Raw genomic sequence first — 24,021 nt, 5'->3', positions numbered from 1 at the left:
CAACTGAAAATGAGCCTGGGAAGAAACCTGGAAAGTGTCCTAAATACTTTAGAGAAACTTGAATCTTGGTTCCATCAAAATGGACTGAAACTACATGTAACTAAAACCAAAATGATTCAGTTTGAAGCTAAATCATTAGAATGAAGTGAAGTAAAGGTAATTTGCAATGATGAGTATATCACAGAAGCAAGTACCATGAAGTTCTTAGGCCTGAATTTTGATGAAAATGTAAATTAGACGGTACACATAGACTGCTTAGCAAACAAATTTAACAGCCTAGAAAGAAAAAAGAAAGGAAGGAAGGGAGGAAACATGTGTTGCCAAACAATGGGCACTATGTTGATCACTGTCAAAAAATCAACTTACACTTAACTCTTTCCATTTCAACCACAATCATTATTTTATTGGGAAACATATGCCAACATGGAAAAACTGAAGGTTCACTGGAGCACCACAATAATGCAATGCAGCACTAAAATGGAGCTCTTTCAAGAGAAGCCAAGCCATTTCCGCACTACCAGGTCCCACACTTGTTGTTCCGAGTATGTCTGGAAACAGTGCATCGGCATGAAGAGTGGGCTGTAAACAAATATAAATAACCATTTATCTTAGTAGAGGGGAGAGCAGTCCAGCAGTGGCTATGTGGATGAGAGTGTCACACCTTGACCGGGAAATACGGGACAGCACACAACTGCTAAATGGTCAGGCCTTTGATGCTTTGACTTTGACTTTGGTGCTGTTCGTCTAAGCTACCAGTGAACTGCTCCCTCATCCTGGGACACTGCTGTGACCCAACCCTGCACAGAAATGGTCCCACACACAGGACCACTTCAGTTGGTGTCTGAAGTCAACATCAGTTGAACTTTAGTGGATGTTAGGGCTTCCAAACACCACAAGGCCACATCTACAGCTTGCAGGAGTCATGCAATGAGTGGAGTGAGCAAGCTGTTGATTCTGATTGTGTGTGCTGAAGATATAGTGTCAAGGGGAGAGATACATAGGAACTTGAAAGTTATATTAATCAAACTGGCAGAGTTGATAGACATGCTGTATTTCATGGGACTCAGGGAGCACTATTTGCAGCCAGGTGTTTGCAGTGCACCCTGCCACGGCATAAAGCACCTTGTGCAGAATCGATGTTAGGTACATGCCACCATTATGTCCATCCTGCCAGTGTACTAAATTTAAAGTGATTGATATGAAGGTGTAGGATATAAATTGGTTGTTATTTGGAGCATTTGTGAAGTATTGTGAATTGGTGCTTTGCTGTCTTTGTTGTGGATGGGAGCTAAAGGTTTTGCAATGGCAGAGTCATGGACATAGGATGTTTCCAAGTGAGAGGCATTGTGGGTGTTACTGAATAAGGCAGCATAGTTATACATGGGTAAAACAGAGTTACTAAGTCAAATGGCTGTAAAAGATGAGCCGCTGGTGCCAATCTAGCCATCAGGGGCTTAATTAGATTCAACAAATACCAGTATGATTACTGGTACTCCTTTTTCTTGTAGGTCAGCTGAAGATATGGTGTCTGTCTTGGAGAACCTGAAAATGTCAGCAGGGATGGCTAATTGGTCAGACAGTCAGTTGTTGCAAGTGACAAAGCTACAGTTGCTAGGAGAGGCAAAAACTTTTGTTAGGTGTATGGAGGCATTGAAAAATGCAAATACATTTGGGCAATCAGGTCAGGTCCTCCTGCAGTGATATAGAAAGAGAAACATTATGAGGTTTTTTTGGGAACAATTAAGTGGAATCATGAAAAGGCACAGTGAGGCAATGGAGAATTTTGCGAATGGGATGCATAAGATTAATGTAGACACATACAAGCTAGGAAAGAGTGATGAGGCAAATACAATTATGCTACAGGAAGCAAAGCACAGGGTACTTGACACCCGAGGGGCCTGTCACCTGATATGTTAAGACAGGTTCGGACTGGTGTCCTGCAAGATATGTATTCTGGTGTCAGGTTAGCAACAGAATCTGAGAAGACTGATGTGGTGTGGGATAAATGGCAAATATTCTCTGCATATGTGAAGTGCTATAGCAGGAATGGGAGACATTGAGAGGCAATGTTGACAGCCTTAACAGTGTGTATAGGATGGATATCAGCAATAGAATAGTGGAAGCAGTAACAAAGGTGGCAAGGGGGAAATGGATTAATATTAAATGCAAGAGAGAACCCCAAGTCTGCAAGTGGTGATCATGGTAACTTTTGATGCATCAAGTACACTACATATGCAGAGGTGGAGTGTGCTACATTAGAGAGTGTGAGGGTCAGGAAACATAGGGTTTTGTTGTACACAGGGGCGCTTGTTTCTGTTGAAGTCTCCCCATTCAGGACGACATACTGCTCTTTGTCTGTTAGAAAACTTTCTATCCATCTGCATATGTCATCAGATAGACCATAAGCACACACTTTTTGGAGCAAGTGACAGTGTGGAACTGAGTCGAACACCTTTTGAAAGTCGAGGAATATGGCATCAACCTGGGAGCCAGTATCTAGATCTTGTTGTATGTCATGCACAAAGAGGGTCAGCTGTGTCTTGCATGACTGCTGTTTCCTAAAACAATGCTGATTTCTGCAGATGAGCTTCTCAGAGGCTAGAAAGGTCATTATGTCTGAACACAAAATATGTTCCATGATTCTACAACAAATCGATGTAAGTGAAATTGGCCGGTAATTACGTGCATCTGATTTTCTACCCTTTTTATAGATTGTTATGACCTGGGCCTTCTTCCAGCCCCATGGAACTTTCTGCTGTTCCAGTGATCTCGATAGATGATGGATAAGAATGGTGCTATATTTGTAGCATTGTCAACCAAAATCTTACGGGGATACCATCTGGACCAGATGCCTTCCTGGCGTCTAAGGATCTTAAGTGTTTTACAATCCCAGATACAGTAAACACTATGTCAGCCATCCTTGCATTTGTTTGATAACTGAAAGGGGGAATGGTGCTGCAGTCCTCTACCATAAACAAGTTTTTGAAAGCTAGGTTTAGAATTTTGGCCTTCTGTTTATCATCATCTGTTGCATTACCTGTGCCGCCAGCAAGAGAAGGTATTGAATTATTTGTAGCGTTCATAGATTTTATGTACGACCAAAATTTTTTGGGGTTATTTTTAGAATCTGCAGGTAAAATATTGCTTTCAAATTTATTAAAAGAATCACTCATTGACCTTTTGACAGCTGCTTTCATTTCACATAATTTCTGTTTGTCAGCAGGGCAGTGACTATGTTTAAAATGATTGTGCAAAATTCTCTGCTTTCTCAGCAACTTCCTGATATGTTTGTCATACCAAGGTGGATCCTTTCCCTCCCCTATATTTTTGCTAGACACATGTTTCTCTAGCATGTGGTGTGCAATACTGTTAAATTCTGACCAAAGATGCTCAATATCTTTGTGTCCTGCAGTGAATGCTTGGAGCTGACTATGAAGATATTCATTAATGACACTTTTATTTGCTTTCCCAAACAATAAAACTCTATGCTGTTTCTTTGGCATTTTTGCAACTTCCACTGACATAGAAGCCACAATGACATTATGGTTGCTGAGGGAAGCTGTCACCAGTGAAGAACTGTTGCAAGGTGCATCTATCTTAAGGGACAAGCCAGAGGGCACCAGAAAGTTCCTTTGGGTGAATATATAACTGGAGTTACCTGTTGATATTTTGTGTCTAATAGAGCCACTAAAGCAGAATAATGTATTGGATGCATCACATTGTTTTGTAAGGAGAAGTATTGTACGTATACAGGAGGGGATGGCAGGAAGTTGGTGCCCGTGAACTTTGATAATTTTGGCACCATGAAGTGAGGCTAAGGAATGGTCTGTTAGTGATGAATCTGGATATCCTGGCATGGTCAGCCAAAGGCCATTGCTAAAACTGCATTACATAAAAAGGTGGAGTATCTACAGGAAACAGAGAGGGCAGAAATGGAGAAATTACTAACTGGAGTTCAAGGACTTGGTTTATCCTCAGGGTCCACTTTCAATGACGCCCAAGATGCAAGACTGAACACCAACTAGGAGTGAAGCACCAGTGTATACCTTGGCATTTGCGGCCTATTATGGAGGATTTCACAAACTAGCAGCTAGCTGATGGGATAATAGAGTGAAGCACTAGTCCATCGCGAGACACCATTGTGGTTGTGCCAAAGAATTTTGGAGACCAAGCCCAAGCACAGCTGGGGTTGCAACTTTGTGTTAAAAAGTCAGTGTATTAGTATAGGTTGGCCTGTGAGCCAGCTATCGCTTGAAAACTGAACTCATTTCATATGAGAACAATGTACGAACTTTGTGTGACTTGTCGCTCGACTGGTGCTGCCTTCTGTTATTGATTTCTACAATTATTTTGCAAGAAACATTAGCAAACGTAACAGCTGCTGTCATGAATGTCTGAGTCAAAATGATCACAATGACATAATTTTGTGCGTGTGCTCATCAGCTTTCACAGTTTGCAGTAATTCTGCTACAAATATGTCACTTCTGCTGAGTGAGCAAGAAAGTTTGGAAGCTCAAGAGGAAGAAATTGTTCAATGACTCACCTCACAAAATGAAAAATAAATTTTGAAGCTTGGCCCTCTTTAGTATGTATTACTCTTGAAGATACATCAATTACGTATGTGCTAGTAACTCTCTCAATAATGCATGAAAGGCCAATTTTCTAGGTTCAATATTCTTCTAAGTGGCCAGTCTCAAAAGTGTTAACTGATGATTCCAAGAAATACAGGATCTCTTGTGACTGTCATCAACCTGATAGTACAACAGTAACCAATGCATATTCCATACCCAATATCACTTGGGGCAATGTTGGTATTTCTCTAACATGGTTTTAAGGAGTTGGTACTAGCAGCTAGATATGGTTCTGAAAGACTGACTGAAAACAGCATTCTTGGTACCTTTGGGATATTATAAGTATCAAAGGTTATCATCTGGGTTGAAGAATGTGCCATCAGTGCTTCAATGGTTGTTCGACAGGGTACTTAGGGGATTAAAACCTTGGCAATGTGTGGTGTACCTCGATGACATAATCGTGTTTTCAAGGAATATGGAGGAATATACACATTGGCTGAGAGAGGTACCATGTATAGGAGTATAAGACAACCATGAATATGAGGCAATCCCCCCATTTTTTAAGAGGTTCCTTGAGAAAAATTTCTTTTTAACATATTCTGAATAATACAAATTGTTTTATTGACATAAAGTGTCTGCCTAAAACTTTAGAATTATATCTGTTCTAAACTTACATCATTTATTGATTGCTTACATTTTGATAACACAAAGAGGAATAAAATAATAAAAAAGAAATTGTTTACATTAAGTTTTTATCTTCTCTACTCATCATCATTATTTATCAGTTCCAGTTTCCCACGTACTGGTAATGAACCTCTTCCACTTCACCCTGTCCAAATACACCTGTTCACGGAAAACATCATCCACTGTCCATCCTCTGGTCACTAGATCAGCCTTAATCACATCCATCCATTGGGTTTGAGGTCTTCCTTGAGGCCTTTTCCCATCCAGCTGTCTTTCCAAATTTATTTTGGCTGTCCTAGTTGGCTCCATTCTCATCACATGCCCGTACCATTTAAGTCTAGATGTGCCAATTCAATCCAATAGGGATGTCTTTATTCTGGCTTCTTTCCTCACCTCCTAATTCCTTAACTTGTCCATCTTGGTCTTCTGGATGGTGGAACTAAGAAATTTCATCTCTGATGCTTGCAGCCTTGATGATCCTCTTTTTGTGAGGGTACATGTTTCAATACCATAGGTCAATATTGGTATGAAATAGCTATTAAACATCATCGGTTTGGCCAGTTTTGGAATAAAGTCATCCCATAAAAGTGATCTTACTTGTTGGTAGAATTCAGATCCTTTTTGCACTCTGTTGGTGATTTCATTTCTAACCAAATTATCACTGGAGATTACACTTCCAAGGTAAGTAAAACTGTCCACACACTCTTGTTGGTGGTCTCCTAGTTTTATCTTCACTGCTGTTCTTGCTTATTATGCCTGTCATCTGGGGTATTGTTATTTTTAGTGATAACCACCATCTTAATAGAACCATTGTGAAATTTACATCTTCATTGTCACAGATATTTGTCTGTTCATTCCAAATATGTTGTGATTTCTGAGGTTGTGGTTACAGTGGGACCTGAGAATACATATCACATTTTGCTTCTATATTGATGTGAGAATGGTACAATGTTTCTTCCTTACAAACATACCATTTTACCATTTGCCCAGCGCTCTCTCATTGGCTGCGTAAAAGCATCAGCTGACACACCCCCTTTTGTTGCTGTCATACCACATGGTGAGCATCAAAAACATTGCTGCAGGAAATGTGTTAAGTATGCAACTGGACCCTATCTACACTTTTACCATCTCCTGCATGAAGGTATAATATTGCTGTGTATGTGTCAAATTTCAATGTCAATTCAAATGCATTCAGGCAAACTGTAGTTTAACCGTGATTGATAGATGTTCATAAAAATCCACAGTATGCAGTATAGATTCACTTGATTGGCAGCACAACTACAGATTCATTAAAAACAAGGTAACCCTTCAACACAACATTGTGAAGCATGATACAGGATGCACATGAAATAGTACCATGCAATGCCAAACTACACTAAGCCAACTAACACAACCAAAACCCAAATGCATATGTTTTCACCTTATGTTGCAGTCACTAGCAGACAGCTTATTGGAGTGTATGGGCCGTAATGACAAATTTACAGGAAGTCATTCATCACACAGTACATGGACAGCTGAGTCCAGTACTGCTAGCACCAGAGCAGTACTTGGCAGGATTGCAGAATGTGGGAGAAGTTGCCACTTGAGTTAAGATTCATCGTGGAGCTTACTCAGCTCAGCAGAATTTACTGGCTGAACTATCAAGCAGCTTTGATAGAAGTTATAATGGACCAGGCTCTATAATATGTACTGGTTCAGAAGAGGACAGGGGGGGGGGGGGGGGGCGCAGGCATGTGGTAATGACAGCAGAAAAGCTCCAGTGCTGTCAGAGTGTAAGAATTACGGTGTGCCCGACCTGGGTAAGCCAGACTGGCACAGACACATGCGAAGTTCAGCTGGTTATAGGAAAACAGGCAATCATGGTTGTCCATGGGACACCATGGAACCTAAAACCTATTTCGAACAAGCAGGGTTACACTGGGTCTATTCTGTGTATGACAATGTAGTTGTTTGTTGTGGTCTTCAGTCCTGAGACTGGTTTGATGCAGCTCTCCATGCTACTCTATCCTGTGCAAGCTTCTTCATCTCCCAGTACTTACTGCAACCTACATCCTTCTGAATCTGCTTAGTGTATTCATCTCTTGGTCTCTATCTACGATTTTTACCCTCCACACTGACCTCCAATGCTAAATTTGTGATCCCTTGATGCCTCAGAACATGTCCTACCAACTGGTCCCTTCTTCTTGTCAAGTTGTGCCACAAACTCCTCTTCTCCTCAATTCTATTCAATACCTCCTCATTAGTTATGTGATCTACCCATCTAATCTTCAGCATTCTTCTGTAGCACCACATTTCAAAAGTTTCTATTCTCTTCTTGTCCAAACTATTTATTGTCCATGTTTCACTTCCATACATGGCTACACTCCATACAAATACTTTCAGAAACGACTTCCTGACACTTAAATCTATACTCGATGTTAACAAATTTCTCTTCTTCAGAAACGCTTTCCTTGGCATTTCCAGTCTACATTTTATATCCTCTCTACTTCGACCATCATCAGTTATTTTGCTCCCCAAATAGCAAAACTCCTTTACTACTTTAAGTGTCTCATTTCCTAATCTAATTCCCTCAGCATCACCCGACTTAATTCGACTACATCCCATTATCCTCGTTTTGCTTTTGTTGATGTTCATCTTATATCCTCCTTTCAAGACACTGTCCATTCTGTTCAACTGCTCTTCCAAGTCCTTTGCTGTCTCTGACAGAATTACAATGTCATCGGCGAACCTCAAAGTTTTTATTTCTTCTCCATGGATTTTAATACCTACTCTGATTTTTTTTTTGTTTGTTTCCTTTACTGTTTGCTCAATATACAGATTGAATGATATTGGGGAGAGGCTACAACCCTGTCTCACTCCCTTCCCAACCACTGCTTCTCTTTCATGTCCCTCGACTCTTATAACTGCCATGGAGGCAGGGGAGGGAGCATGGGCACTGCCTCACAGAGATGCTGTGAGTGCAGTCACATCAGTTTTAATATAATGTTTTGACTTTTGATTCAGTTTGTTTAAGCTACCAGTGGCCTGCTTCCTCACCCTGGAACACTGTCACAACCTATCCCCACACAGAAATGGTCTTACACCCCCACACCATTGAATTTCAGTGGCATTTTTGTGCCACGTGGAGAACTTTTTACTGTGCATCACATTTTAACAAAACTTACACCATTAGCTAATAAATCTCACAATTTCTCTGGTCTTAATTTACATAAATTCTCTCATTCCTTTGGTTTCAGCATTTATTTTCAGTAGCTATTCCCATGTTCAGCCATTTTTAGTTTTCTACATCTTTCATTGTCTGACCTGTCTATTTTTTCCTCACCCTCATCCTCCCCTCCCACCTCCTTGTCTACCAGGTATAATGCTCTTAGCTTTCTGCTCTTTTTAACACTTACATGATGTTTTGTCAGTAATCTGTATTGATTATTACCTTATCTTCCACCTTTAAGCTCTCAGCTTTCCAAATCCCTCCAGTGCAGTCTAAAACAATCAGTCTTTCCTTCCCTTCCCATCTGGTAAGTCTCCCCTGATCCAGGGTTGTGGCTGACTTTTCCATAACTCTTCTCATTTCCTAAATCTTACCAGTCCTTTTCCTTCATCCCTTTTCCTTCCCCTTCAACCCTTCTGCCAGAAGAAGGAGCCCCTGACTCTGAAAGCATGGACATTTCTTTAACTTTCATATGTGCTTTCTCGTGCCACCACTTGGTGAGGAGATTTCTTATCTATCTAGTTATATTATCTTTCCAATATCCTTTTTGGGTCTCATGACTCATTCTGTGTCATTTACGTCTTATATACTGCTTTGTGTTCTAATTCCCCCTCCCCTCCCTACCATGCTGCTGCTGCATTGGTGAGCAATTAGTAGCTTCAGCCTTAGATAATGACAGTTTGTTAACAAATGGTTTTATAGTCTGGAAGGAATGGTTAATATCTAACCATGGTATAGGAAGGCAGTATAAAAACTACAAAGTGAAAAGATTCAATGTAGAAACATTATGTTTCAATAATAAAGAAGATCTCTACCTACATTGTTAATCTGACAATACCCTTTTCGAATGTGTGGGATTATTTCTGTAATCATACTTCTTTGAGTTATATTTAAACTAGACACATGTAATAGTTGAATGCTTTTTCTTTGTCAGGTGGACCTTATTTGAGTTATGAACTAGTAATTCTCTTTATTGCACTTAATATCTTGCAAAAGTGCTATCTTATATTCTTGTAAGATGGCACTTCTGATCATCAAGTAGCTTCAGAAGCTGACATGTTTAGTACTGCTGACAAACATATGTACCAGTAAAAGTAACTACAAAATCTTATCTTTCAGAATGGAAGCCCTGTGGCAGTTTCAGCTTTACTTCTTACCCTGTCCTAATCATTTATAGACTGAAGCTGGAAAAAGCATCAGATGAAAAATCTCCGCAGTCTGTGCAGTTATGCACAGTCACTCTCCCAATGAGGTTTACTGGCTAGTGCATCTGCCTAGTGAGCTGGAGAACTAGGTTCAAATCCCAGCTTTGGTACAAATTTTCAATTGTTGCTTCTGTCTGTGTATATACATCATAGATATTTGAGACTTCAAAAGGCTTTGGAACCATACAGTTTCATTTTACAAAAGTACCTATCCCTATGTTTCAAGCAGGCTGCACCATTTCGTTCGATACTGAGATGCTATTTCAATATAGTTGGAGAGCCTCTGCAAAGGTGTTCAAGATTAAGGGGAATGCCAAATGGGCTGATGTGTGAATAGGAATCTGGATTGAGGAGAGAGGCATGCTTGGGTAATCTGTGCAGCTGTGCAAAACAGCTGTGCCAAGGCAGCGTAGTGGTTAGCACCTGGGCTTGAATCCCAGCCTTACAAATTTTCATTTGTCACTTCAGTCTTCATATACACTCATGAGCCAAAGCATTATGATCATCTGTTTAACCGCTTGTTTGTCTATCTTTGGAATGAAATACATCACTGATTTTGATTATCAGGAATCCAACAGTTTGTTGGTAGGTTTGCAGAGGTATGAGGCATTAGATGTCTACACACAGGTCATGTAATTAGTGCAATGCAAATAATGGTTGTTGATTTGTGTAGAAGGTGACGGTGCCCAATAGTGACCAAGATGGGCTCCCTAAGATTTACAGCAGGCAAATTTGGTCACTGAGCCATCAATGTGAGTTCACTATAATGCTCCTCAAACCACTGTAGCACAATTCTGTCTCCAAGACATGGACAGTTATGCAGCTGAAACATGACATCACCATCAGGGAATACATCAAGCATGAAAGGATGCAGGGAGTTCGCAGCTGTCAGCATGTCTTTGAGTGCTACCGCAAGTCCCACACAAGTACAGGAGAACATCTTCCATGGCATAATACTCCTCCCACCAGCCTGTGTGCATGGCGTGTTGCTTGTTTCAAGCTGCCATTCGCCACGATGATAGCATTTGTGGGGATGATCATTGACCTAGTGTAGCAAAAATGTGATTTACTCAAAGCGCCAGAACCTTTTCATTGGTCGACAGTTGAATCCTGATGGTCCTGTGTCCACTGCAATCATAATTGATGATGTTGTTGGGTCAACAAGTGAGCATGTAAGGGTGGTCTGCTGTGTAGCTCCATGTTCAACAGTGTACTATGAACAGTGTGCTCCAAAACATTTGTGCATGCACAAGCATTGTGCTCTTTCGGCAGAGGTGCCACAGATAACCATCTATCCTACTTTACAGAGCAGGCAAGCCACTGGACCCCATGTTCTATGAAGAGTCAAGAGAGTCGAACATTTAGGACCTAGTAGTAGTTTCACTGTCCTTCCACCTCTTTCCATAGATGCTCACAACAGTAGAATGTGAACATTTGACCAGCTTCACCATTTTCAAGATACTCATTCACAGGCTCTCTGTAATAATAATCTCCCTATGTCAAGGTCAGTTACCTCAATAGATTTCGCCATTTGCAGACCACATCTTCGCTAGGGTGATCCCCTGCCCATGTCTGTTCCACTTACACACTTTTGTTACCATGTCATGGGCCCACTATGCCGCCAGGTGACATCCAATGTCACAGTGGGCAGTGTCATGATGTTTCAGCTGATTACTGTATAGAACCAGGTGTGTATTGTCACTTATCCTTTTTTTTCATCAGCTGTACTAAACATTTTGCCTCCTGGTGGTAAGCACAGCCCATGAATACTACTTCACTATTTATTTGTTTTCTCAACTGAATTTTTATTTGATATGAACAATATAGTGTAGATGCTGAAGTAAGTAGAGCTCCAAAAATTGCCAACCACTGACTTTACAAGCTATCAAACAACTCACATTCTTTCCTGACTGATGTGGGTAATTGTTTCAAACTGGGTGGCAGTGATGAACACAGAGAGCTGCAAGATACAGGGGGGAAAAAAGTGGGGAGGAGAAGAATGTGTGAGAAGGGACCAATCCCACTAATCTACACCTATATATATATAAGGCTTGTGTGTGTACATACAGACAGATTTTTCTCCCTGACCACCCACTTGTGGTTGTTGTGGTAGAGATAGCCCCTGGTCTCAAGCTGTGGGAGTTTGCATGGCAGGAGGTGAGCGTGGTGAGAAAAAATCCATGAAATATGGAGTGATAAATACTGTTAGGGAAAGCTATATACTCTGTGACATATGGGGTTTACCATACATGTGAAAATGTGTTTATAGTTTTATTCGTCCAACATAATATGATGCTTGCCCATTTCATCATTCACTCTTTAATCATCATGTGTAATGTCAAACAGATCAGTTTCTAATCTCTCAGAATGCTTTTGGCATTCACACTTTACCAAAAATCAACAGATACACAAAGAAAAAAATTCACATACACTCAAAGATAAAAATACTTGAAAGTAACAAATGAATAATCGAGTGGTACACTACAGTGATTTCAGAAAATTATTTCGCTTATTCTTTTTGGGTGTATTCCTTTTCATAATTTAGCATGTTTTTGTCAATCAATTTGCTTATTCTTCTTTTGCATTATTCTTCATGAGTATTATCATCCATCACAGAATGGATGAAACATGTTGAGGATGCTGTCACCATTACACTGCATTGTGAAGGGAACAATAAAAACATTTCCACATACATGGTAAAGTTTGTAAGTCATACATTACTTAGCTTTACCTAAGAGTATTTATTGCTCCATATTTCACAGATTTTTGCCCACCACACTCACTCAATGCCACACATCATGACCAAACTACCTTACTAACACGATACTTAGCGTAAAGAAGACACTCAAGCTGCAGACAGGAAAAATTAAAAGACACTCACATACAGCTTTTGGCCACAGCCTTCATCTGTAAAAGACACACATGCACACACACACACACACACACACACACACACACACACACACATACATACACACACACGCAAGCAAGCACACCTCATGCACACGCGACCAACTCCAGCATCTCGGGCAGAAGTTACTTTTAAAATGAATAGGTAAATTTGCTGGAATCATTAATATGAGGGGTACAGGAGAAACCTCACTAACTGCTGCATCTGTGAGGATGGTAGCTCCAATGACAATTTTTCTCATAGTTTTAATCTATGAATGGATAGGATTCCAGCCCGAGACACTCCAGTTTGTTGCAGTTGTGTGCGCATGAGGTGTGCTTGCTCGTGCGCGCATTTGTGTGTGTGTGTGTGTGTGTGTTTGTGTGGATGCATATTTTACTGATGAAGGCTGTGGCTGAAAGCTTTATGTGAGTGCATTTTAATTGTGCCTGTCTGCAACTTGAAATGTCTCCTTTACATTAAGTGACGATCTGTCTTTTCCTATATTGTTGTATTCCTACCTGGAATTTCCATTGTTTGATTCTTAAGAGCATAACTGCACTCATAATATCCTCAATGACATATACATCTGTAGGCATTTCATACCTAGAATGGTATTCATTCCTTCTCCCATGACATATATTCTGACCTAGGCAATGGCAGTTTTCTCAGCTAATTTCATCATAAGTAAGCACTCAGGAATGGAAGTCCTGAGTGGAGTGGGTGGGCTGGAGTCAGTCCCACATCCCTACATTGCAAGCTGAGCTGCAGTTATCATCTGTGTGCCTAACCAATGCTCAATGCTTATTCAGCATGGTTTTGTTGTCTTTCCTCTTCTCATTATTTATATTCTATCTGTATCATGTTCACTTTGAAAAATTGTTAGAGATTCATATTTTTGTCAAGACAATTACTTTACAAAAAACTGTTTGCACTTTAAACATACATGAAAAGCTTTCTCATACTTTCAAACATGAGTACTTACCTTCAGCTTCATTACAGGTCCCCAGTGAGCACCTGAGGTAAAGTTACCATGGCACATACGATAAGCTGTACCATCAGTTGCTATAGTTCTCCTGTCAGCATTTGTTAAATGCCAAAGGGGTGGTTCTTCATCACAATGCCAAAGACTGTGCAATCCAATTAGCTCATATGAGGTGCTGTTTTTTATAAGGTTCTTTATGTTATCAGAGACAGGTCCAATGAGATGAAGAATAACTTGGCTGTAAATAAATATCTTATCAGTATATTGTGGTATACAATAAATATGAGATTAAAGCAGTCACCTTTGTATATTATGTGGTATTATACAGTTTTCAGTTTCATTTACACACATTAAAATTTTTTTCATCTCAAAAAAATGTATTTGTGATGTTGTGCATAATTATGTACAAGAGTTAACACATGTGTGCATTTTGACTGATTTATGATACAATATTATTTTATTGATTGATTGATTCATTCATCATGGTCTGATAAATACCTTGAACAGCAGTCTTCAAGAATGTCAGCTGAATCAAGATAGAGCTTAACAGATCCAAACAATTGTTTTCTTTAATATAAATTACCAGCTAACATGGAAAAGCCTCACAATAGCTGAATATGTATGGGGATTGTATATATGTCCTAATCTCTTCTCTCCCTCTCTCTGTCCATGTCATCCTCCCCCTCTCTTTGTTCATTTTCCCCTTCTCCTCCTCCCTCTCTTGTCCATCTCCCCCTCCTCCTACTCTCATTGTCCATCTCCCAACTCCCCCCCCCCCCTGAAAAAAAATCTCTCTCCAAATTCTCCTCACCCCCTTCTCTGACAATCTCCTCCTTCCCCTTTCTCCTCCTCTTCCCCTCTCTCTCTGACATGAGCCTTGTCTATTTTTATTGCAAACACAACCTCAATTGGGAAATGAGGTTGCTTAAAATAAATAGGTAAATTGATTGGAGTCATTAATATGAGGGGTACAGGAGAGACCACTCGAACTGCTGCATCTGTGAGGATAGTAGCTTCAATGATGGTTTTTCTTATAGGTTTAGTCTGTGAGTGGATAGGACTGCAAAGTTTTGGATAATTCATATTTCACAGATTTACATTTCACAGTAGTTTTCTAATCACAAGTCGATGCACCACAAATGCAATATTCCTCTTTACTCCTAAAACTGTCTGCAATGAAGAAAACAAAAGAGCACTCCATTATGCATTTTGTTTAAAATTATATATAAAGAGAAAGATTGTCAAACAAGTAAGCTTTTGGCCAAAAGGCCTTCTTCTAGATTGGACAACATACATACACACTCTCCTTCTCTCTCTCTCTCTCTCTCATCCTAATGCAACTCACTTTCAATGACCACTGTCTCTGGCTGCTGAGGCCACACTGTGAGCAGCTGCACATGATGGGAGAAGCAATCTGGGTCATGGGGGTAAGGAGGGATAAAGATAGCAGGGCAGGGGTTGGGGGTGGTAAGTTGCTGCTAGTGGGAGCATTAAGGGATAAGGTGGAGAGAGGGTAGGACAGCTAGGTGCTATCGGGAAGTTAGACGGAGGGTGGCAGGTAGTGGAAAAGTAGAGAAGTAAAAAGACTGTGGGTGTATTGGTGGAATAGAAGGATGTATAGAGTTGGAGTGGGAACAGGGAAGAGGATGGATGGGTGAAGGCTAATGACTAATGAAGATTGAGGCGGGGAGGGTTACGGAAATGTAGGAGATTTTGTAAGGAGAGTTCCCTTCTGCACAATTCAGAAAACATGGTGTTGGTAGGAAGGATCCAAATGGCACAGAGTTTTAAGAACTCAATAAAATGAAGAAATTTTTGCTGGGAAGCATGCTCAGGAAAGAAGGATGGACAGTGATTATAGTAATACATTAGCAGAAGCTGACAGTTTTCTTTTGTTGTGCCTATCTGTGACTCAACATCTCCTCTATATGGTGAGTAGCAATCTATCCTTTTTATGATATTGTCATTGTTTCATCCTGGATTTCCCACTGTTTGATTTTGCCTAATGGCTTTTCTTCCATCCCGTAACAAGTACTGTCTTCCTTTGTTACTATTTTCTAATGCATTACAATACTCAGTGTCTATCCTTCTTTCTCTGCTTTCCTGTGTTACACTTGTTGCCTTCCTAACTGCACCACACACCCCTACATAAGAGCCACACTGTAGCAACTGTCTTTGCTGCCACAACACACAGCTACATGCCCGCAGATTGCTGGTGCAGCATCTCATGTGCTACATTTCTCTCACCGATGTCATTAATCCTAGACCTTCAAATTGATCACTCTTCCTACATCACTTTTACGTATTTTTGCATGTTATTTGCTGTGCCTTCCAGTGCCACAAAACCTGTACCTCGTCCTACCAACCCCCCCCCCCCCCCCACTCCTTCACTTCCTTTTTTCCAGTTTGCACATACTAACCTCACCTAATCTAGTCACACCAGCTGTACCCCTTCCTCATAGATACCCATCCACATTACAGTCTTCTTAATTATTTTTCCTTTGATCTAATTGTGTTTTCACATTGGTTTCAGTGGGTTTTCGCCTTTCACTATTGGCCTACTGCCTCAGGTTTCATTTTGTTTCCCCACATTTCATCCATTCTGGTTTTTTTTGTGATTTTTCCTACATATTTTGGTGTATTTTTGTGGATTTTTTTGCACATATTTCTATGTTATTTGCATATTTTTACATTTTTTTACCGTCCAATATAGATCCTTGGCCCTTCCATCTGCACCAGTACAGAGAAATTTCCTTATTCCTAACCAGAGCCCAGTCCCACATACTTTTCCTGTGTTGCTGCTTGACTCATAAAATCGCCTCAAATGGCCTTACCATCAAATTAAACATCTCTGGCTGCAGCACCTCATTCCACAATGACCTTCATCTGTTCAGATTCGACCAGTTGTTAACCTCACTGACATTAGCCCTGCAAAACCTTGTCAATCAGGCCCATACTCCTTGCAATACCTCCTCTCCATCCATAAAATTCTCCTGCTGTGCACACCCAAATTCTTGGACCCCATCTCACACATTGAAGCTCTTGCCCTCCAGGAGCCAGTGCACCATTCACTATGCCCCCTCAAAAAACTTTCCAACCTATTCACCTCCTGCTCTTGCCTTGGACTACCATTATCCACCATCTCTACAACAACCTCCAAACTGCTCCCATATCCCCTCATAGTTGACAAGCCCTGCTTCATAGACCTACTACATTTACCCCATCCTCAAAAAACTCCCTTCCACCATCATACAAAATCCGGAACATAAACAGACACAAAATACAGTCATGAACCTTTCTTCCACAGAAGTATTAGTCCTTCCCAACAGCCTCACCATTTGCCCCACTCCAAATTCAATTCAGTCATGCAAGGCTTGTTAAAGACCTTCTCTCCTTCTCCCAGTCCCTACAGTGGAAACACTTTTTTGCCACCAACCCTACCAATCAGACTCAACCAAAGACTAATGTTGAACCCTGCCTGACTCAGTTCACTCCTCCATCCAACTGTGATCCACTACCACTGTCCCCAAATCATCCCCTGTTAACTTTCCAGAATTTCTTAACCTCAAAACTTGCTCCACCATCATTCCCCAAATCCCACAACATGCAAACTAATCTCACATCTACAGAAAGAACTGCAATCCCCATCTAAAAACTGATCCTGACCTGCTGACAAAGGCTGCACCACTTTTCTTTTGAACCACAAGGATGACCTGGCAGAAGGACACTGACGGCTGTCAGATTCATCCCTCCCCACCCAAACCACTCCCCACCATCTATATAGTTTGTAAAGTTGATAAACACTACCACTCATGATGCCCCATTACAGCTGGTTGCTGTGCCTCCGCTGAGAGAATCTCTGCTCTTGTAGATCAACATCTTCAGCTTATCACTCATGACCTACCCCACTCTATAAAAGATACCACCCATTTCCTCCACCGACTATCCACAGTTCCTGTTCCTTTATCACACAGTGCCTTGCTTGACACTATTGATGCCACCTCCCTTTACACTAACAACCTTGCCACTATTGGACAGTACCTTTCCCAGTGCTCAACAGATTACAAACCGATAACCTCCTTCCTGGTCACCATGACAAACTATATCCTCACCAACAATTACTTCTCTTTTGAAGTCATCACTTATAATTAAATCCAGGGTACAGCAATGGACACCTGCATGCAACATCGTATGCAAACCTATCCCTGGACCATCTGGAGGAATCTCTCTAACCACTCAGAATTCCAAATTCCTCACCTAGTTCAGATTCACTGATGACATCTTCATGATAGGGATTGAGGGTGAGGTCCCCCTATTCACATTTCTCCAGACTCTCAACAACTTCTCCCCCACTCACTTCACCTGGTCCTCCTCAACTCAACAAGCCACCTTCCTCAGTGTTGGCCTCCATCTCAAAGACGGATACATCAGTACCTCTGTCCATATCAAACCTACTAACTACAGTAATCCCTCCACTTTGATAGTTGCCACCCGTTCCATATCAAGCTGTCCCTCCCATACAGCCTAGTCACCAATGGTCATCACATCGGTAGCGATGAGAAGTCCCTCTTAAAATATACCAAGAGTCTCACTGAAGCCTTCACAGAAAGAAATTATGCTCCTAACCTTGTACAGAAACAGATATCCTGTGCCTTATCTCTCTAGTCAGCTCCGCCTCCCCCCCCCCCCCCCCCCACCTCCCAAAGTCCCAATGTCTGCCCTGCCCACAGAAGAGCATTCCGCTCTCAACTCAGTGTCACCCAGACTGGAGCAACTGAACCACATTTTCTGCCAGAGTTTTGACCACCTCTTATTGTGCCCTGAAATGAGGAATGTCCAATTCACTATCCTTCCTACCCCTCCCACTGTGGTATTCCACTGCCCACTGAACCTACACAAACCCTGCTCCAAATCCCTTGCCTCATGGCTCATACCCCTGTAATAGACCTAGATGCAAGACCTGTCCCATACATCCTCCCACCGCCACCTACTCCAGTCCCATCACAAGGATTGCTTATCCCATCAAAGTCAGGGCTTCCTATGAAACCAGTAACATGATATACAAACTAAGCTGCAACCACTGTGCTGAATTCTTCATGGGCATGACAACCAACAAGCTGTCTGTCCACATGAATGGCCACTGACAAACTGTGATCAAGAAATATCTGGACCACCCAGTTGCTTAGCATTCTGCCCAACACAATGCCCTTCATTTTAATGACTGCTTCATAGCCTGTGCCATCTAGATCTGTCCTACCAACACTAGCTTTTTTAAACTGCACAGGTGGGAACTCTCCCTGCAATGTATCTTACATTCTCAGAACCTTTGTGATGTCAACCTTAATTTTAGTCACTATCCTGCACCCACCTATCCCCTTCCCTGTTCCCTCTCCAACACTATACAGCCCTCTATTCCACCACTGCACCCACAGTCTTTCTGTTTGTCTCCTTTTCCACTGGGCCTCCTCCGCACCCTCTGTCTAACCTCCCAACTGTACCTAGCTACCCTACCCTCCATCTCATCTCTGTACGCTTCCATAAGCAGCACTTTACTGTCCCCCAATGCTATCCAATCATCCCTCCCCCATCCATGCCCCAGCCTTCTCTTAACCCCCACCACCCAGATTGCATCTCCCATCACAACAGCTACTCACAGTCTGGCTTCAGCAGCCAGAGACAGTGGTCATGTGTGAGTGAGTTGCATTGTGTGTGTGTGTGTGTGTTTATTTTGTCTAATTAAAGAAGAAGGCCATTTTGGTTGAAAGCTTACTTGTTTGACATTGCTTTTGTTGTGCCTATCTGCAACTCAATATCTCCACTGTATGGTGAGTAGAAATCTATCTTTTCCATAATATTGCAATTATTTTATCCTATATTTCCCATTTTTGATACAAGGAGAAAGAATATCTGAGGAAGAAACAATTTGTGTAATGGTTCACATGCCATGATATCTTCGTTAAAACCGACTGTGAGAAAGAAAATGAAACTGTGCTTTTTCACAGCACAGCATTTACTTTCTCACTGTCAGTTTTAACAGAAAATATGTACATTGTCTGAATGATAGTAGAATACTGTGTAACAATTTGAAGCAAAACTGTCAAGAACTTTTTGAGATGTTTGCCAATGATATTTCCCCTTTATTATGAAACATGCATTTATACTTTACATATACAGTGAAGCCTCTATAAAACATTTTTTAAGGAATCATGAATTCTGAACACTGTATGGAGGAAAACACTATAAAGATGACAATTTCCAATTGATAATAATAAAAGTTGAGTCAAATTTTACTGAGGATATACAACAGAAAAACACAGTAAAAGGTAAAAATTAAAAATTAATTAGCTGCAAAACAAGTGCTATTATAATGAATTTATAAAATAAAAATTCAGTCAAATTTTTGCAAAAAGTCTATGAATTGGCATAACTTGGACATCACATGTCTAGGATTTTTGAAGTAGTCAGACAAACATGTTTGCTTCCTATTTGTTCCGGATTGTATCAGAATCATTTCTTGCTCCAAATGAGAAAGTCGTACTATTGTTGTGTCCTCAAGTATATGGGCCAACATAAACCTTCTGCATATTTCAAATCCTTCACCTGCCTCTGTATATGAGGGCACAGGTTCACCTTCCACCTCACTATCACTTTCATTTTACTTCCATTTTTCCATTCTTCTCTCAGCAATCAATTCTCCAACACTCAGCCCTCCTGTAGTTGCCACATGATCATCTGTGGTCACAAACCCAACAAAAGACAGAATTATTGCCTAATAATTCATGGAACTCTTGCAATTCACATCCAACTTCTTCCACTGGAACAACCATCTCGATTTCATGGAATCCTGCTTTCTGAAAACAGTATCTGATAGTTTCTGCGCTCACTTCCCATAATGAATACATTATCAAATTCATAGTTTGTGAAATGTTAAGCTTCAGCTGTGAGTTATACTGGCTTCCTGGCTTTCTTGTGTCTATGGTATTCAAAGTCTTTCTTACCAGAGCTGTCCTGTATTTAAGCTTCAGGACATGTATTATCCTCAAGTCATGTTGCAGCTGGCTGGCAGGAAAACCACTTTTACATTCTTCAGAAATGAAGTATCTGTGGGATGTGCCACACATCTATTCACAAACAATTCCTGTGTATCTTCAGGCATCAAATTCCTTCATTAATAGGAATTTATTCCCCCTACGTTCACCCTTTCTTCCCAGCCAGGGTCGATACGAAAAATGTCTGTCTTTTTGTCGTCGTCATCACCATCCTGCCCTAATCGTAATGGTTGCAGACACTGCCAGGGAAATATTCAAAAAATAACTATGACTACCATAAATATAAATGTAAATTTAGGGTCTGTGTGGTTGTCTGTGGTACCGCTGGAAGAAGAGCAAATGCTTGAAAGCTAGTACGCTGTTCCTTTTAAGTGCTCCTATGTCCCACACATCAATCCATTACACAGTAGGTGGGTAGTTGCCTTTCCCTTATTTTACATATTGTTCCCTCCTGTAACTTCCATTATTGTTATAAATTTAGATAAAGTATCCTTAAGTAAACAAGTGTCATAATACAAAACAAGCTGTTGAGGCATGATTCACAACAATAATAACAAAACTCTGTTTTATCTAATAAGAGAACTGCAATTACTTTTAAAAGATAGGAACCTTGAGCTCTCTCACTTGTCAGAATTTTTAATATGACTTTGCAAAAAATCCTTCATTCCTCTTCTATTTTCAAGTGATATTCCACCTAGTGTGCATGTGCGGATTTGCACCAGGAATATCCCATGTGTATCGTGTAATTGGACAATGTGCACCAGTCTGAAGTTCCAAACATGTACACTTGGTACACACCTCAGGTGTATCATGTAATAGGGGCACAGTGTTAAACACACTGTACAGAGGTTCACCATTTTCTCATGCAAAAAACAAAAACTAGCACCAATGAGACAAATGACAAGCACAATGTGTATCACATCTCATGTGACTCGGTCACATGAGTTGCTAAAACATTATAAAGAGGGAAATAATATGTTAGAATGCCAAAAGTATGAGCATTACGTGTAAGAAATCGTTGTATAGAGGGAACATACTAAAGCGGAAATTTTAGCATTGTGCACATGGGCTTTTGGCAGGGACCAGAAAATATGAATGTAACATAAAGGAAACTGTTGCGTGGAGTAATGTTACAAAGAGGTTTCACTGTATTTACAAATATACAGTCTATGTATGTCCGAATTTTTATTAGAGCCTTGTGTAAAATTGGACATAAATTGTTCAAGAACTTTTTGAGCTTTTTGCTAACATTTCCCACATATATTAAAGAATTATATAGCCTATGCCCATACAAAAGTACATTAGAATAACAGGAAAAAATTTGAACTAAAGTGGTCAAGAACATTTTGGAATTTTTGCTAACAATGTTTCCTCTTTATGTGTTATAGACATATTTATATATCTTATATATTGAAAAATATGTAGATTTTCTCTATCAGATCATTTATTAGATTATTATGAAAAATTTGAAATACTCCAGCCAAAAATTTTTGATATTTTTGTTAACAGCTTTTCCCCCTTAATGTATAAATTAAATATTTATATACCATAAAGATTTAAAAAATTTGCAGCTATGTCCATCTGAATGTTTATTAGACTACAGTGAAAAATTTGAAATACATAGGCCAAGTACTTTTTGAGATTTTTGGTAACAATGTTGATCAACAACTGGTCTTTATACATTACATTAAGTATAAGTAGACAGATAAATAGACATATGTTATATATAATTAAAAAATAAGCTTCACTTGCACAGGCTGTATGGCCCACAGAGATATTTTTGTTTCTATTTAATTGAACTGTTGTTCACAAATAACAACACCGTCTAAGCTTATGGTATGGTCTTTTCTGAATGTACTTCTGTCTAAAAAGCGATTCTGGTAGTTAGAATCCAAAGTTTTTGTTAATCATGCCTATTGCATTTCTTGTGGAGACATTTTCATAGCAACTTTCAGTCCCCTAACAAATATTTCTTTATGTTGCTGTTGTGGTCTTCAGTCCTGAGACTGGTTTGATGCAGCTCTCCATGCTACTCTATCCTGTGCAAACTTCTTCATCTCCCAGTACCTATTGCAACCTACATCCTTTTGAATCTGCTTAGTGTATTCATCTCTTGGTCTCCCTCTATGATTTTTACCCTCCACGCTGCCCTCCAATACTAAATTGGTGATCCCTTGATGCCTCAGAACATGCCCTACCAACCGATCCCTTCTTCTAGTCAAGTTGTGCCACAAACTTCTCTTCTCACCAATTCTATTCAATATGTCGTCATTAGTTATGTGATCTATCCATCTAATCTTCAGCATTCTTCTGTAGCACCACATTTTGAAAGCTTCTATTCTCTTCTTGTCCATCTCAAAGACGGATACATCAGTACCTCTGTCCATATCAAACCTACTAACTACAGTAATCCCTCCACTTTGATAGTTGCCACCCGTTCCATATCAAGCTGTCCCTCCCATACAGCCTAGTCACCAATGGTCATCACATCGGTAGCGATGAGAAGTCCCTCTTAAAATATACCAAGAGTCTCACTGAAGCCTTCACAGAAAGAAATTATGCTCCTAACCTTGTACAGAAACAGATATCCTGTGCCTTATCTCTCTAGTCAGCTCCGCCTCCCCCCCCCCCCCCCCCCCACCTCCCAAAGTCCCAATGTCTGCCCTGCCCACAGAAGAGCATTCCGCTCTCAACTCAGTGTCACCCAGACTGGAGCAACTGAACCACATTTTCTGCCAGAGTTTTGACCACCTCTTATTGTGCCCTGAAATGAGGAATGTCCAATTCACTATCCTTCCTACCCCTCCCACTGTGGTATTCCACTGCCCACTGAACCTACACAAACCCTGCTCCAAATCCCTTGCCTCATGGCTCATACCCCTGTAATAGACCTAGATGCAAGACCTGTCCCATACATCCTCCCACCGCCACCTACTCCAGTCCCATCACAAGGATTGCCTATCCCATCAAAGTCAGGGCTTCCTATGAAACCAGTAACATGATATACAAACTAAGCTGCAACCACTGTGCTGAATTCTTCATGGGCATGACAACCAACAAGCTGTCTGTCCACATGAATGGCCACTGACAAACTGTGATCAAGAAATATCTGGACCACCCAGTTGCTTAGCATTCTGCCCAACACAATGCCCTTCATTTTAATGACTGCTTCATAGCCTGTGCCATCTAGATCTGTCCTACCAACACTAGCTTTTTTAAACTGCACAGGTGGGAACTCTCCCTGCAATGTATCTTACATTCTCAGAACCTTTGTGATGTCAACCTTAATTTTAGTCACTATCCTGCACCCACCTATCCCCTTCCCTGTTCCCTCTCCAACACTATACAGCCCTCTATTCCACCACTGCACCCACAGTCTTTCTGTTTGTCTCCTTTTCCACTGGGCCTCCTCCGCACCCTCTGTCTAAC

General features: G+C 40.7%; 1 protein-coding gene across 3 annotated transcripts in view; it reads right to left on the bottom strand.

Annotated features, from left to right (window-relative positions):
• LOC126235966 (adhesion G-protein coupled receptor G6-like) overlaps nucleotides 1–24,021 on the bottom strand; it is a 191,859-nt gene that overhangs the window by 71,244 nt on the left and 96,594 nt on the right. For all 3 annotated transcript variants that reach the window (XM_049944937.1, XM_049944938.1, XM_049944939.1), the window contains one exon: nucleotides 13,544–13,781. In XM_049944937.1, the coding sequence (XP_049800894.1) occupies nucleotides 13,544–13,781 (238 nt within the window). The remainder of the gene's footprint in view (nucleotides 1–13,543; nucleotides 13,782–24,021) is intronic.

The sequence above is a fragment of the Schistocerca nitens genome, chromosome 2 (assembly GCF_023898315.1).
Source record: "Schistocerca nitens isolate TAMUIC-IGC-003100 chromosome 2, iqSchNite1.1, whole genome shotgun sequence".
Lineage (NCBI taxonomy): Eukaryota > Metazoa > Arthropoda > Insecta > Orthoptera > Acrididae > Schistocerca > Schistocerca nitens.
Note: the sequence above shows the minus strand (reverse complement) of the source record. Positions and strands in the feature narration are given on the sequence as shown.